The sequence below is a fragment of the Cajanus cajan genome, chromosome 9, assembly GCF_000230855.2.
Source record: "Cajanus cajan strain Asha chromosome 9, NIPB_CcT2T_4, whole genome shotgun sequence".
NCBI lineage: Eukaryota > Viridiplantae > Streptophyta > Magnoliopsida > Fabales > Fabaceae > Cajanus > Cajanus cajan.
In genome coordinates, this window is record NC_138525.1 from 27324598 (window position 1) to 27342311 (window position 17714).

Below are 17714 nucleotides of genomic sequence, written 5' to 3' on the forward strand. Positions count from 1 at the left end.
ATTATTTTGGATATTCAAAAATATTTTTAAAATTATTAAACATTATCTAATATTAATTTTTAAAATTATTAAATATTTAAAAATGGATTAATATTTATTTTTATAAAATTTAATTTAAAAATCTCAACATATAAATATATTTTTAAAATCAATTTTACTATGATGGAATAAAATTATCATATTCAATCTAACAATTTAAAATTTAAGAAATTTAAATTGACTCATCCAAACAAAATATTTTAAGAATGATAGAAATTGAAATCAAAGTAATTCAAATACCAAGAATTTAAAATTCCTTGAATTTGTAAAATTTCTCATCCAAACACACTATCAACTTTCTTAGTTGCATATTTCAACAAAATGAAGACTCAGTATTCATTGCAAATGGTATACATAAATAGGAAAAAGCAATCCTATTACGAGATTTTAGTTTATCTGAAATCGAACACTCTATTGCCTATTAAAAAAATGCATATAAACTGAGATTACTGCAAGCATGAATCCGATTTACTCGCTTCAAATTAAAAAAAATTAAAAAAAAAAAAAAAAAAAAAAAAAAAAACCTTCACATAAACCATACGCAGCCACCATGGGCAAACACATTAGAGGCATTTGCAGTTCATACAATATGTATTATGTAGTAGTACTATAGATATATTTGAATAAGTTTCTTCAGAAATATTTACAAGAAGAAAACATAGGAAAGAAAAATGAAATATACTTTTCCATTAGCTAAAATTAGCTTATACTTCTTCATAAACACTTCTTGAAAAAAAATGTGAAAAAAGATTGAAATATATTTTTTCATAAACAAAAATTAACTTATGCATAAATTAATTTTTAAAAACTCTCATATAACTTCTTCAAAAAAATTACAAATAAACTAATACATAAACTAGTTTTAACTTGGAAAAACTTATTTCATTATTCTTTCATATATTTTTTTTTCAAAAGAACTTATAGAAAAATTTATCCAAACAGAAAAACTCATTTAAACACCGCTAGAAAACTTTCTCTACAGAGAAGCACCGAAATTGACATTTTGGTAAAGCTAAACATGATATATTTACCTTATGTTGTAGACTGAAAGGTCTGTCCCTTTTACTCGAGATACAGGAGTGATAAGGCTACTCAATTGTTTTAGTGTAAAAACTCCAACTGCTCTAGAGCTGTATGGAGCAGTAGCATATGAATTTGAGTAATTTACAATGATAATCATTGGGTATCGCTTCTCTAAAATTAAATCAACTACATGGCCAACGGATGTTGAAGTCGTAACACTGGGAGGAGGACTTCTCATCATTGTTGAAACTTGAGCATCCAACTGCATTGTAAATTCATCGAATAATCAAATAGAAGCAGCCGCGAACTGAAATCAGATGTAATGTACAAGTTTTTCTTTTTTTTATCCGTAGAAATCAGACTTAATATCAAGAGATTAGAACAATTCACATACATTACTCAACCAACTAAACTAAACTCCCTTAATGGTAATGTACAAGTATGATTCGATTTGTATGGTGTCCATGTTAGACATGCAAAAATAGGCGGAGCAATATTAAAATTTTTAATTCTTTTATTTAATATGTAAAACAAAATCACTGAACCAGCAAAAAGGATTGGGAGGATATGAGTGTAAGCATGAATCGAGAGTTGAAACCGTCTATACAAGATGACTTGATGGTTGGCAACTGTTCTGGTAATAAAAATTCCCCAATTATTTTTATTTAACCTATGTAACTTTTTGTGTGGGTTACCATAATCTATGTATCCAGATTACTCTCCAAAGCTAATGGGTAACTTTTTGTGTCGTCACTATCTTGTCTCTGATTGAATTTCCTTCAGGAATCTGTAATAGTTCTGCACAAAATGTGCATAACTGCTGATGCAATGCTATTTTATTTTATTAGGATTATTAAATCCAAAATTCATGAGGATGAAAGATTTTTTCAAAAATTTACTCAATATTACAACCTTATTTAATAAATCCCTCGTTACATACAAGTTATTTCTTTTATAATCAAGAGAAACATAAATGGGTTAAACAATATAAATTTTTTCAACTTTAAAAAGTAATTTTATGGCTTAAACATCTTGGCTTATGATATAGTAATCTTCTGTTTGTGTTTTTACGTATACATGGTTTGCAAATATGTTTAGTTTCCTTGATATTAGTCTAATCAAAATTACTCTTCTAAACTAAGTAAATCTGCTTCAATGTGTAAAACTTGTATGTAAGCGTCTCCAAAATTCTGAAATTTGATTTGCTTTTTTTTAACCAACTCTACATATAAATTGTCGTACATGTACCTTACATATTAAATGATTATCAAAATTATGAATTTCTGAAGTGATTATTATCCAACATGTAAAATTTTAAAACAACAAAAAATAGAAAGTATTGTTTTAATGATATTTTATGCAACCTTGCATATTAAGGAATTAGTTCCTCTAAAGTAAAGGAGTATACTTTATGAGATAAAGTGCACTCACAATTATTGTTTAAAAATCAACAATTGATAATCATGATAAAATCAAGTACATGTATAGTAAAATCTAAAATTAATTATAATATTCATCGTCAATTTTTTAATCAACTGTTATTATTACACTTTCTCCTCTAAAGTGAAATCTCTTCACTATAGAAGAGCCAAATCCACATGTTAAATGATTATCAATGTAAGATTTGGGTTGTTTTCTTCGGTTTTGAGCTTGAATCCCTCCCTTTTTTCGGCATATTTCTTCCATTTGGCAATCTCACCGAGTCATATGTTTGATTCTCCTACAGGATTGCATTTATTCTTTCATTGCTTGCATCCATCTTTCTTTATCATTTGAATCAACAACTTTATTGAAGCTTTCAGACTCCCCTTCATCAATAAGGCTTACAAATTCATCTGAAAAGTATCTTGATGGTTGTTTGCTTTTTATGGATCGTCTTATTTGGGTTCATATGTAGCCAGTATCCCTAGCTCTTTAATTGACCACAATGGATGCATCGTTCGACTTTGTATTGTTGGATCAGGTTCTAGCATTAGACCAGGCTGCATTATCGTCTAGCTAGGTAGGATCATATGTGGATTCTTTCCCCTTAAATCATCATGGAGCAGAAGGAATTAGGCATGATTAAAATTAGTGTTAGCCCAGGAAATAGGTTTTCCTCAATGCTTAGCATCTTCAATTGTCTAATCCTTACGGAACACAATTTTTGTTTCTAACAATATTTTTGTTCATGGGGTCACAGTTGATATTCAAATTCATCTTTGGGTGAGATATATACACTCCTTGGACTTCTAGTCAAGCTTCGCTTGCTTTATTCATCCTTAGGAATGTGGAGAAATGCTTGACATCCAAATACCTTCAAGCGATTGTATGATGCCTTCTTTCCCAATCAAACCTCCTTTGGGATACCACCACCCAAAGGTCCTGTCGGTGACAAGTTGATCACATCTACAACAATCTTCACAACTTCAATCCATAATGGTTTAGGGGGTTTGGCATGAGATAGCATGCATCAAACTTTCTCTACAATGGTTTGCTTCATTCTTTCAGCAACTTCATTCAGTTATGGTGTCTTTGCTGGTGTCTTCTCAAGTTTAATTCATGGGTCCTACAATATGCTTCAAAAGAACCATGGTATTCTTCACCATTATCAGCTCTTAGGCATTTCAATTTTCTCCCGATGACATGCTCTATCATTGGGTGGTATTCAAGATCAACACATATTATACACAAATATGGTAGGTGTATCGAACGCATACGAATCTAATACAGCGATACAATTATTTTAAAATATATAGGATACGCTATGTGTAAGATGTGTCTTCAATATTCATAAAATATAATAAATGTGTGGTTGTAATTTTGATCAAAATTTATAAACATAATAGAACCTATTTGGATAGGGTACTTTTCAATAGAGAAACTCTCAAAAGTGATTTTAAGCTTGTACCCAAACAAACTTTAAATATATAATTGAAATTTTGCAAATCTAAATTAAAAAGTACTTCTTATACATTACAGAAAGAAATTATAAATCATTTCATCATAAATTGCTTCCGATTATTTACAAATGGAAATAATACTATCAATCTCATTTCTTTCTTAAAATCGTCCATAAAAAAGACAATTTCTATTTTTAGTTATCAAGGGACAATGTTTCTATGTTTCTATGTTAAATAAGTTTACATGTCTTATTTAGTTGCAATGGTTCATAATTTTTTAAAGATTTGGATACTTCACCGTTATTTATCATTGAAGTATCAATGAAATATCCAAGAGTATTGAAATTGAATAAGATTTTCATAATATTTTTAGAGGATTGGATACTTTACCCGTACATATTGATGAAGCATCGGATACGGATACGAATACGTAAAGCAAATTAAAGTATTTGTGTTTCATATACACCTATACTTGATCTTTTGTGTAATTTTTCAAATAATACTTTACATTGTTTTCTAGCCATACAATATGTGCAAGATTCAGGCAATTGACCTTTTATACCAAATAAATGGTCTTTCTTAACAACGATATGCAATCCCTTCTCACTCATATGGCCAAGTAATCTATGTCATAGTTCCATACTAAGCCACCAAAGGCAATGTTGACCACCCTTTTGCATATTATTTCCTACATGACATATAGTGTGTCTTCTTTCTTCCCTCAAGCAATGACCATAGTCTTTTGAGTTTCCGTTTGTCAACACCAAAGTGATTCACTAGCTCAACATTGTTAAGCTTCCCAACTAAGATAAGATTGAGGTGCGCATCTAGTACATGTCTTTACCTCTTCCCTTATGAGTTTATGCCTCATGTCAGTCATTCAAGTGATATCACCAATACTACAATCCTTTTTTTCACTGTCCCAAAATCACTGCTTTGGTAGGCTAAGAAAAAGCCTCCATATTGGCTAATGTGAAGGGAAGCACCTAAGTCAAACAATCCATGAGCAATCTTCAAAAAAGCAACATTGAGGCTAGTTGTCTTCTCCAATAAGGAATGCATATCATCTTAATCTGCTACTATGGTTTCTTTTATCTTTTTTATTATTCAAATCAATTTGGTTTGTCTTGATAATGTCAACCTTATGATCTCCCTTGAGATACAACACTTAGATTTCTTGTGATTTCCATAGCAGTAACAGGTGGGTCTTATAGGTACAAGATTTAGACCATCATTGAAATTTGTCACTTCGGCCATGATTTTCTACAATGTTAGCTTCAAGTTGGGTAACCATCACTTGTTCCTTCATTTTGGCTTCTTCCTTCAACAAGTTCTGGAAACCTTCTCATTGTAAAAGGGATAAGCCATGGAATCTACTCCAATAAAGTTATCCCTTCTGTTAAAAGTAGGATTACAAGGACTAACCAAGTCTCTTGGTCCAATAATTGTAAGGCCTACTCTGGAACATGGAGGGACGACTTAGTACTTCCATATTTGATTCTTGTCTATGTTAAAATAATGTTTGACCAACAAAAGTCAATTCTGTAAGTGCAAATTAGTCCTTGGTTGTCAACTTTGAGATAATGTGGACTATGTCCATGGACCAAAAAAGAGTAGAATTACAAGGACTCTTCAAACGAGGAATTTTCTCGATCTCACCCAACTAAGATAGTTTACAATATCTCTCAATTGTCACAAGTATGGTGGAAATATAAATCTCTTTTTAGCTCTTCAAAAGGATGATTAAAATTCACTTTTATTCTATTACTCTTGGAGATGAACTTGCTTGTTGGATAGATGCTTCAACTCTTCACAAGTCTCCTTATATATGCGAGAGGAATGTGGCTTCTTCAAATAGTGATTAATGGAAACTAATTAATGATTACATTTTCAAGCAGCTTTGAAAATTCATTTTCCTAAGTTAGAGGAATGTGGCTTCTTCAAATAGTGATTAATGGAAACTAATTAATGTTTACATTTTCAAGCAGCTTTGAAAATTCATTTTCCTAAGTTGAAAATGTAAGTGACGGGGTCAAAGATAGTATTTCAGTTATGTTATAATTCAAGGGGCATATTCAACAGGCCAAGGCAAAAGGCCGACAGCTTTTACACAAACTTATTCGCTTCTCTCTCCATATAAATTACTTCGAGTAATAAGTTAATTAAAAATTGTAGGAGTTTGCATGCACAACTTTATTGAAATGGTAATCCCACAAATCAGATATTCCAAAGTATCCAAAAATACCTGTTTGCAGTCTTCACGGTATAACAGCCCTGTACAACTGCCCCACTCATCTACAATAGGAACAACTGCTTCATCAAAGAAACGCATAACCACTTTCCTCAGCTTTATGGTACCTTGTAGTGGCCGTGTCGCATCAAATCGTATCATATAATTTTCAACTGGTTCAGAAGGTGAAACCTAAATAAACCAAGAGGATCCACTATTAGACAAAATACTAGTTCTCCGTGCATAAAGCCATAAACTACCAACAAAAAAAATGCAGTGTAAATAAAACAGTCAAGCCAAAGACGTGACAAACATGTAGTTATGAACAACCAAGCAGATATAAATGAATAAAAACCAACTAGAATTTTAGCATTCAGAAAAACTTGTTGCTTTAACCACACATCTTTATGTGCACGAACAAACAAGCATATTTGTAATATTAGCCCAGTGCCACCTTGTGCAAAGAATTTCAGTGAAACACATGGTAAGTACCTGAGGAAGTAAGTGAGGACTGAATAATGACTTTGAGAATCCCAATAAGGCCTCAATACGATAAGCAACCTATATTACAAAAACATTGCCATACAATTAGGAACCTGAATTACTGCCAGCATTAACAATTTAGAAAAATTACATATAAACGAATATCAAAATTTGACAACAGTATTACATGTGATCCATAATAATATATTTATAAAAGAAATATTATAATACACCACTTGAGATTTAGAAGATTTTAGTAGATGCTTGAGCAATTCAACTTCACTCGGCACAAGGATATATATATATATATATATATATGCAAGAGCAAAGTTACAATGAGACCAAAAAGAAGGATTACATTCTGAATCCTAGCAGAGTCAGAAGGCTATAGCAGTAGGGAAAAGTTAAAAAAAACAGCTTTACATGACATATGATATTACAAAAAAATATATATTAATCTAACACTCCCCTCAAGTTGGAGCATATAAATTATAAGCTCTAAGCTTGGAGCAAATAAACTGAATTTGAGGCCCCCTCAAAGACTTAGTCAGGATGTTAGCAAGTTGATCATTAGAGCTGATGAATTGAGTACTGGTCTCCTTAGATAATAGCTTCTCCCTAATAAAGTGACAGATAACCTCTACATGTTTAGTTATTTCATGGAACACCGGATTAGAGACAATGTGAAAAGCTGCCTAGTTGTCACAATATAGTTTCATTTGCTGCACTTCACAAAACTTTAAAGCTTAGAGAAGTTGCTTGATCCATTTCAACTTACAAGTGGTTGTGGTGATAGCTCTATACCCAACATTTTGTTTCTTGCTCTTCCAAGAGATAATGTTTCCTCTAATGGATATACAATATCCAGTAGTTGATCTCCTATCTATGGGACATCTTGTCCGATCAGCATCACAATACCTTGAGATTTGGGTATTTCCCTTATCTTCATACAATAAACCTTGTCCTGGAGCTTTTTTAATATACCTAAGAATGTGAATCACAGCTTTCCAGTGATCAATATGAGGAGCTTGCATGAATTGACTCAACTCCAACAACAAAAGAGATATCAGGTTTTGTAATAGTGAGATAAATGAGCTTCCCAACTAGTGTTTTGTATCTTTCTAGATCTAGGAATGGTGCGCCTTGCTCTACCATTAATTTTTTATTTGGGTCAGTTAAGATATTGTGGAGATTTGTTAGGATGAATCATATCATATCATATCATGTAAATCCTTATTTTTTATTATAAATAAGAGTTGTGTGTTGAAGATTGACACACAATTCCTAAATCACAACATGGTATCTAGAGCTTAGAATTTTTTTAACACGTAAACAATGCTGCGTGGGAATAGTACCTACATGTGACGTTGTTTTCGGGTACCCCTCGACTATAGTCGACTGCCTCTGACGACCCTATTTGGCTCTGCTTGGCCCTGTTTGGTTTTGATCCCTCTCTACCTTATCTCCCATAGCTACTCTTGCTTCCGCTTCGTCCACGACATTTACCAACGTTGCCCAAGTGACTAGTGTTGGCTCTCCTACAAATGTCACTATTTCTGCCTCTAGCTTTCATGATTTCCTTCAGTTTTGAGCAGCCCAACAATCTTTCTTGCCTGATGTTTCTTCCTCTCCCTCAAATTCATCACTCCCACTAGCATTAGAATTATATTCTTCTTCTTCCTCTACTTCATCATCATCCTTGTCTTCCAGTACTTCCATCACTTTTTTTCCTTTATCTTTTGTAGATGTAGATGCAATTCTTGATGTCTTGTTCACTTGTGTTTGTCTCCTAGTGTATTTCAAAGGTTCACCAGCACCACTTGCCTGGGCAACATCTCTCCAAGTCAAAACATCATCATCAAACATCAAGTCATCTTCAAAATCATCCTCATCATTCTCTTCTCCCAACATCCATTCATTGTTATCATCAACTTCATTTAAAGCAATTGGATCAATTGCATCTTGACCATAGTAGTCAATCCCGGATAGCGGAGCGATCGACCCTAAAACTGGGATAGCGGGATGACGCGGAGCGGGATAACCGCTATTTTAATATTAATTTATATATATTAAATAATTAATAATATATATATATATAAAAGCTAAAAAAAACAAAAAATAACTTTAAATTCATGCATTAAACATTTTTAATAATTAAAAGTTCATAGTGAAGTAAACAAAATAAAAAAATTAAGAAAACAAAATATTTAAAGTCTTATATTAAATTTTTTATTACTTAAAATATTATCTGAATTAATAATAAAGAGAAGTTACTTTCTAAAAAAAATAGTGAAGTAAAAGGCCCTTAATCAAATCAAAAGATAAAATAAAACTTGGCCCATTTGGCCCATTTGGCCCATTTGGCCCATTTGGCCCATTTGGCCTAACCCTAATTATTTTTCCACCTTCCTTCTAATTGTGAGACTCAAGCAGCCGTCACCAGTTACCACTCCTCTTAGAAGAAGACAAGACTGTAGATGCTGGAGTAGACAGAGCCACCATCGGAGAAGACAGCGCCGCTGTCGGAGAAGACAGCGCCGCTGTCGGAGAAGACAGCGCCGCTGTCGAAGAAGACAGAGCCGCTATCAGAGAAGACAGCGCTGCTGTCGGAGAAGACAGATCGACGAAGATCCGCTGGAAAAAGAAGAGAAGTTCTGTCGCCCACCCGCGATCGCGCCGCCACGCTCCGCCGCTTTCGCGGCCGCTCCGACCGCTCCTTCAAAACGCTCCGCAACAAACTTTTTGAAGCGGCACGGAGCCGCTCCGCTCCGACGCACCGCGATTGCGGCCGCGACAACCGCTATTGACTACTATGATCTTGACACTCAGAGTTCTTGAAGAGCTTGATTATATTTAATAAAAACCAAGTCTTGAAGCTTTTGGTGCTCAAGTTTACTTCTCTTCTTTGAGTGAATTTATAATAATTTAAGAACATGACGGTTAGTTAATTTTCCATTTTCAATAGTAAACTCAAATTTAAATCCATTAATTCGTTAACTTACATGCTCAAAAAGGTACTCCAATTACGCTCGCAACCAGATGAGCTACAAGTCAAGCTTAGTACCTTAATGGCAATAATTTGCAAATGTGGTGTATGTCCTCCATACATCTTCCACCACTCAGCTATAAATGCAAATATTATAAATAAATTATCAAATAACTATAAAATTTGTAAGTGAAGTTAAGGCTTAAGAAAAGTCTCACTTACCAGGAGCCATTTTAACCCTTGCTCTAACTGTTGCAGGAATGCCAAATCTTCCTCCTACCCTTTTATATATTGTTAACTGATTGTGAACACTGTCTACAATGTCATCATTTTCACTAAGCCTATCAATACATTTGAAAAGGTCATCCACCACTTCATCATCAGCATCCATTCTTGTTGAATTTTTATAATAGAACTCAGGATTTAGATAATATCCTGCTGCATGCAACGGATGATGGAGTTGACAATCCCATCTTCTATCAACAATTGTAAATATATCCTTATATTTTTCTTCATTATGATTAAAAAAAATTTGAATTGCCTCTTTAACCCTTTCTATTGCTTAATAAATGTAACCCATTGCCAGTTTTTTTTCATTATATACCAACCTCAACACACGTACAATAGGCCCCATAGCCTTTAAAACATAAACAACATCACTCCAAAATGTAGGCATAAGAACAACATCCGTTGCTTTCTTCCCCTTAGCTTCTTTGGCTCCTTTTGATTGCAACCATTCATCGAAAGTAAACATCCTTCTAAGGTTTGACTTTAACTTATGCAATCGTTGCAAAGTAAGGAAGGTGGTAACAAATCTTGTAACTCCATGTCTCACCAATTCGGCCTTATTTGTATACTTCCTCATGGTGTTCGGGGTCAAGGTATGATTATAAATATAACCCACGAGCTTGATGCCTCTTTGTATTACCCTTTTAACTTTAGGGATCTTTCCAATATCTTCTAGCATCAAATCAAGACAATGAGCAGCACATGGAGTCTAAAATAAAAGTGGTCTCACAATTTGTAAAATTTTGCCTAAAACACAATAACAAAATAATTAAAATTAGAAGTTATAACTTATAATCCTATGAGTATAAAATTAGAATATAATTGATTCTTACCCGCCATAACATAATTGCTTCCATTATCTGTTATTACTTAAACAACATTTTTTTCTCCAATTTCCTCAACAAAACTATTCAAAAGTTCAAACACCTTCTCACCGATCTTGGTATATTCAGAAGCATCCACACCCTTCACAAACATTGTTCCCATTGAACTATTTAACAAAAAGTTAATCAAAGTTCTATTTTTCCTATCTGTCCAACCATCAGACATAATTGAGCACTCTTATTTTACTCTCTCCTCTTCATGACCCTTCAATAAGCCCTTGGTGTATTCCAACTCTTTTTTAAGCACAGTAGTCAATCCCGGATAGCAGAGCGGAGCGGAGTGGTCGACCCTAAAAATGGGATAGCGAGATGACACGGAGCGAGATAACCACTATTTTAATATTAATTTATATATATATATTAAATAATTAATAATATATATATATATATAAAAGCTAAAAAAACAAAAAATAACTCTAAATTCATGCATTAAATTTAATAATTAAAAGTTCATAGTACTCAAACAATACATAATATAAAATATCTTCAAAACAAAGTGCTAAAGCTCTAAGTAAAAAATTAAACATTATAGTTTAATCTTCTTCCTCATCAAGATTAAAGTCTTCCTCTCCCTTAAATAATAAATAACGGGATACCGTTATTCTATTTTTTAAAATTTATATATATATTAAATAATGTATAATATAAATAATTAATAATATACATATAAAAATAGAAACATAACATAATTTATACATTAAATATTTTTACTAATAAAAATTTATAATAGTTAAAAAAATTAAGAAAACAAAATGTTTAAGGTCTTATATTAAATTTTTTATTACCTAAAATATTATATGAATTATAATTGTTAGATATAGTTTGACTACATGGGCTTAGGCCCACTACTTTGTATATGAACCTATCTTTCATTTTGCAATACACAAGGATATGTTCATTGCATTTACCATTTCTCTCAACATGGTATCTAGAGCCTAATCCTTGACCTCCCGGTGGACCCACTGTTCATCGGTGCCCGGAAAACGTGTCTCATTCCGTTTTCTGGCTACCCACCTCGCTATGCTTCCTTTCGGCCGTTTTTCTCTATTTTTCTGGCATTTTTCTTCACTGCTGCCGCCATCCACCGCTGCCGCAGTCGACTTTCCGGCCGGCGACCCACCCACCCAGGTCGCTTTGCTCCAGCGACTCAACACCACCAGTCGCACGGCGAACGGAGATCGCACGCGCCCACACACGCCAATCTCGTTCTCGCGCCTTTCTCTCTCCTCCCTGTTGGCCGCCGCCGTGGCGGCGCGTCCGGCCACCTTTTCGACAGCGACCATCGATGCCGGACTCGCCCCGACGTCCTCTACCCCAATCTACATATTGTTTCGTGATCGGACTTGGTTTGTCACGGGTCCCTTCCTTCTTGGGCCTTTTTCTCTCTCCTCTTTCAGCATATATGGCTTCTCCTGCTGCTGTTCGGCCTGAATCCTCTATTTTCACTAACTATGTCAATGTCCCTCTTTCCATTGACAAGTTAGATGGAACCAATTATGACACTTGGGCTTCCGATATCAAGTTGTGGCTTAAGGGACAGGATTATGTTGCTCACCTTACACAGACAGTTGCTTCTGTTGATGAGAAAGATCGTCCTCGCTGGTCGAAAATTGATGCTCAAATTTGTAGTGTCCTTAAGTCGACCATTCATCCCTCCCTCAAGCAAATTTTTCGTGCTCATAAGACATGTGTTGATGTATGGGAACAGGCACGATTGTTGTACACCAATGATACTCAACGTCTCTATGGTGTGTCAAAATATCCAGAGTATCATTTCTCCCCAACGCCTTGAGGGCTCCATGGCTGAGTATTTAGGCAAAGTTCATGGCCTTCTCTATGACTTCAATGAACTTTTGCCTCCTGCTGCCACTTCTGCCAAGGAACTAGAGCAACGCCAAACTTTCTTTATGTTGATGGCATTGTATGTACTCCTTGATGAGTACTCTTCCATTCGTGATCAGATTCTAGGATCTCCGACCGTGCCTACCTTGAACTCGACTTGGTCCACCCTATTGCGTGTGCCCTACAAGTCTTTGCCTGACATACCGTCTTTCGCTCCCACTAGTGACTCCTCTGCTTTGGTTTCTCAGCGTGATGATCGTCAGCGTTCTCGCAAACCGGGCAAAGGTCGTCCCAAGTGTGATGTCACAAACTAGGTCACACAATTGACCGTTGTTACGTCTTACATGGTCGTCCCACTCGACCTGCTACTGATATTGCCCACTCTACCTCCTCTGTCTCTACTACATCTGGTGCTACCCCCTCTGATGGTTCTGGAGCTGGACCTCCGACTCTCTTCTATGACTTCCTTAAATGGCATGAGGAACGTCAGGCTTCCAATTCCACTGCCTCTGTTGCGCACATAGGCCCTTCATTTGTTGGTCTCACTCACTCCACTTCTCTTGGCCCTTGGGTCCTAGATTCTGGTGCTACCGATCATATTTCTGGTAATCGGTCTCTTTTCTCCTCTCTTTCTACCTCTCGTTATTTACCTTCTATCACTATGGCTAATGGCTCTCGCGCCACCTCTCATGGTGTTGGTACTATCCATCTTTCTCCTTCTCTCTCCATTGACAATGTCCTTTATGTCCCAGAGTCTCCTTTTAATTTATTATCACTTAGTCGTCTTACTCGCTCTCTTGATTGTCTTATCTCTTTTACTAAAGATTCTGCTTTCTTACAGGACCGGAGTTCGGGACGGATGATTGGCACCGGATGTGAGTCTCATGGCCTTTATCACCTACGCCCTTCTGCTCCTGCTGGTTTGGTGGTGGATTCCCCTTCTCTCATCCATGCCCAATTAGGCCATCCTAGTCTTGCCAAGCTTCAACATCTTGTACCACGTCTGTCTAAGTTGTCTCATTTGTCGTGTGAGTCGTGTCAATTAGGCAAACATAGTCGTAGTTCCTTTTCTCAGAGTGTCCCCAACCGAGCGTTGTCTCCTTTTGCTTTAGTTCACTCTAATATTTGGGGGCCGAGTCGGGTTAAGTCCACTTTAGAATTTCAGTATTTTGTAACTTTTATTGATGATTACTCTCGATGTACTTGGTTATTTTTAATGAAAAATCGATCTGAATTATTTTTCATATTTCAATCCTTTTATAATGAAATTCATAATCAATTTGGTGTTTCTATTCGTACTTTTCATAGTGATAATGCTCGTGAATATCTCTCTCACTCCTTTCAAGCCTTCATGACTTCCCATGGTATTCTGCATCAGACATCTTGTGCATATACCCCTCAACAAAATGGGGTGGCCGAGCGCAAAAACAGACACCTGCTTGAGACCACTCGCACCCTCTTACTTCATGGTCATGTTCCTCAACCTTTTTGGGATGATGTTGTTCTCACTGCATGTTATCTCGTCAATCGAATGCCATCTTCTGTTCTCAATAATCAAATATCTCACTATTTTGTTTCCCAATCACCCTCTCCACCCTCTACCTCCTCGCGTCTTTGGATCTACTTGTTTCGTCCATAATCATAGTCCTGGCCTTGACAAACTATCCGCTCAGTCTCACAAATGTGTCTTTTTAGGGTATCCTCGGTCTCAAAAAGGGTATAAATGTTTCTCACCCTCCCTTCGTCGCTATTTAATTTCAGCTGATGTCACCTTTCTCGAGTCTTCTTTTTACTTTCCTTCTCCTTCATCTTCTTCTACACATGTCCTTGCCCCCTCCTCGACCCCTCTTGCCCTTGATCCTCCTCTTATGTTTGTTGTTTCACCCGACCCACCACCTCCACCTCCCCTTCAAGTTTATCATCGTCGGCAACGCTCTCGCCTTCCTACTGGGCCCCCTGGCAACTCTCTTCCGGTGCCACCACCTTCGTCCCCTCCGGCCCAACCACTTGAGTCTGACCTCCCTATTTCCCTCCAGAAAGGTAATCGTTCTACTCGTAATCCTTCCCCTCATTATATTACTTTGAGTTATCACAGGTTATCCTCTTCCCAGTATACTTGTCTCTCTTCTATTTCCTCTGTGTCTATTCCTAAAACTGTAGGTGATGCCTTAGCCCACCCTGGTTGGCGACAGGCCATGATTGATGAACTATGTGCTCTTCAGAACAATGGTACTTGGGATCTTGTTCCTTTGCCTCTTGGGAAGTATGTGGTTGGGTGTCGCTGGATCTTCACAATCAAGGTTGGTCCTTATGGCACCATTGATCACCTCAAAGCTCGTTTGGTCGTCAAAGGTTATACTCAAATTTTTGGATTAGACTATGGTGATACATTCTCCCCCGTTGCCAAGATGGCCTCTGTCAAATTATTCTTAGCCATGGCTGCTCTTCGCCGTTGGCCTCTCTATCAACTACTAGATGTTAAAAATGCCTTCCTTCATGGGGATTTGCTAGAGAAAATTTATGTGGAGCAACCTCCTGGGTTTGTTGCTCAGGGGGAGTCTTCCGATTTGGTATGTCGTCTCCGCAAATCACTTTATGGTCTTAAACAGTCTCCAAGGGCATGGTTTGGTCGATTTAGTACCGTAGTCCAACAATTTGGTATGACTCGAAGTGAAGCTGATCATTCTGTTTTTTATCGACATTCCACTGTTGGGTGCATCTACTTGATAGTGTATGTTGATGATATTGTTCTTACTGGCAGTGACCATCATGCATTTCTCAGATAAAACAACATCTTTGCTATCACTTTCAGACAAAAAACCTTGGTAAACTTAGATATTTCTTGGGGATTGAGGTAGCACAATCTAAAAATGGAATTGTAATATCTCAAAGGAAGTATGCATTGGATATTTTAGAGGAAACTGGGCTAATGAGCTCCAAGCCCATTGATACACCTATGGATTGATTATATTTGTAACAAGCTTGGTGCATATGATCTATATACACCAGCTTGAGGGGGAGTGTTAGATATAGTTTGACTACATGGGCTTAGGCCCACTACTTTGTATATAAACCTATCTTTCATTTTGCAATACACAAGGATATGTTCATTGCATTTACCATTTCTCTCAACAATAATAATAATTAATAATAAAGAGAAGTTAGTTTCTAAAAAAAAAAATAGTGAAGTAAAAGGCCCTTAATCAAATCAAAAGAAAAAATAAAACTTGGCCCATTTGGCCCAACTTTTCCAACCCTAATTATTTTTCCACCCTTCTAATCGTGAGCCGTCACCGCTGCCTTCCCTCTTATAAGAAGACAGGTCTGTAGATGCTGGAGAAGACAGAGCCACCATCGGAGAAGACAGAGCGCTGTCAGAGAAGACAGATAGACAAAGATCTACCACAGAAGACAAATCGACGGAGATTCGTCGGAGAAGAAGACAGATCGGTGGAGATCTGCCGGAAAAAGAAGAGAAGATTCGTCGCCCACCCGCAATCGCGCCGCCACGCTTCGCCGCTTTCGCGGCTGCTCTGACCACTCCTTCAAAGTGCTCCGCAACAAACTTTTTGTAGCGGCACGGAGCCGCTTCGCTCCAACCCGACACGCCGCGATTGCGACTATGACAACCGCTATTGACTACTATGTTTTTAAGGAATGGCACTCTTAATTCATTATAGCTTGGTGGCGTTAAATGGGGACCATAGGTGCCAATAGCTTCAACCATCAATTTGAAGCTCTTTGATCTATAGCAACATTGAATGCAATTCCATTCCGATAAAAAAAGCGAGCAATGTATTGAATTACCCTTGCTCTTGCTTCCTTATTACAAGCATCATTTAAACTTGTTTGCCTCAACCCCTTATTCAATTTGATACATTCTTTTGCCTTTCTAGTTAAGTGCAAATCAAGGGGACCTTTGACATTTATACTCCTCTTGGTAACAGAAGTGGCTTCACTTGATGTGGATAAAGGTCTCTTAATTCTAGCAATGCCTTGGATGTCATCCTCCTCTTCATTTTCATCCACACACTCCAACTATACTTCTGAGGAAATTTTTTACCTCTCATAGGCAACCTTCATTTCCAATTTTAGATCCTCGAGAATTTTTCTAAAAGCACCTACATCGCCTTTTATTCCAAGTTGATGTTTTTTTGCTCTAGTAATTCCTTCGGTAGATGTTTTTAGACAAAAATCAAACGTGACTCTTATTATTTTTGTCTTTTAAGCTGTTCCACTTCCAAAAGATATCAATATTGTCACCAATGGGCTTAAACATTTCTGTTGTGGGAGTGGGACCAAAATTGGGATTAGTTTCAGTTCCAGCAGCGGTTGGTTGGCTCATGATTACACTGATTATCAAAGACAAAAACAGCCTAATAAAAAGATAACAGAATCAGAAATTAAAAAAAATAAGCTGTTGAATTAGAAATAGAGAAGCAACTGAATTAATCAGAAATTAAAAAAATAAAAAATAAAAAATACTGAATTAGAAATAGAGAAGACAAAAGAAGACAGACGAGACAGACTGGAAGAGATGTCAGATCTGACAAACTAGAGGAGACGTTGAATGACCTCGTTGAGAGAGATAGAGAGACGCCTGAAAAAGACAACCGGAGTGCGTCGTCGGTCGTCCCCGTGAGAGAATCGTGTTTGAGAGAGAGAGAGGGAGTGCGAGAAGTTGAGAAAAGAAGAAGAGTGGTTTCGCAAAATCACACGAGAAAGGAAGAATTAGGGCAAAAAAACCCAAGTGAAATGACAGACTTACCCTTAATGAAGGATCTGTCCAAGATGCGCCACGATTCCGCGATTTTTTCCGCTCCGCTCTGCGATTGACTCGGCCGCTCCAACTGTGACATGAAATCGAGACGCGACATCATCACAGTTGCAGTGTTGGGCCGCTCCGATCCAGAGCGCCGCAATAGCAGCCGCTCCAACTGCGATTGACTACTATGATTCAATCTACGCGTAATCTTAACCCTTTATATGCATGTACTTTTTCTTGTCATCGATTCTCTCCTTCCTATCTTTCTTTTGTTTCCTCTTTGGATTTTGTT

General features: G+C 36.5%; 1 protein-coding gene across 3 annotated transcripts in view; it reads right to left on the minus strand.

The window, feature by feature from the left end:
- Positions 1-1034: 1034 nt before the first annotated feature.
- Positions 1035-17714, minus strand: part of LOC109815006 (pentatricopeptide (PPR) repeat-containing protein / CBS domain-containing protein) — a 28551-nt gene continuing 11871 nt past the window's right edge. Inside the window, exons 10-12 of one of the 3 annotated variants that reach the window (XM_020379578.3) lie at positions 6667-6735; positions 6190-6366; positions 1035-1324 (exon numbers count right to left, since the gene is read on the minus strand). In XM_020379578.3, coding sequence (XP_020235167.1) covers positions 1067-1324; positions 6190-6366; positions 6667-6735 — 504 coding nt within the window. In that variant the 3' untranslated portion in view covers positions 1035-1066. The other 2 variants (XM_020379591.3, XM_020379582.3) reach the window with 2 other exon arrangements.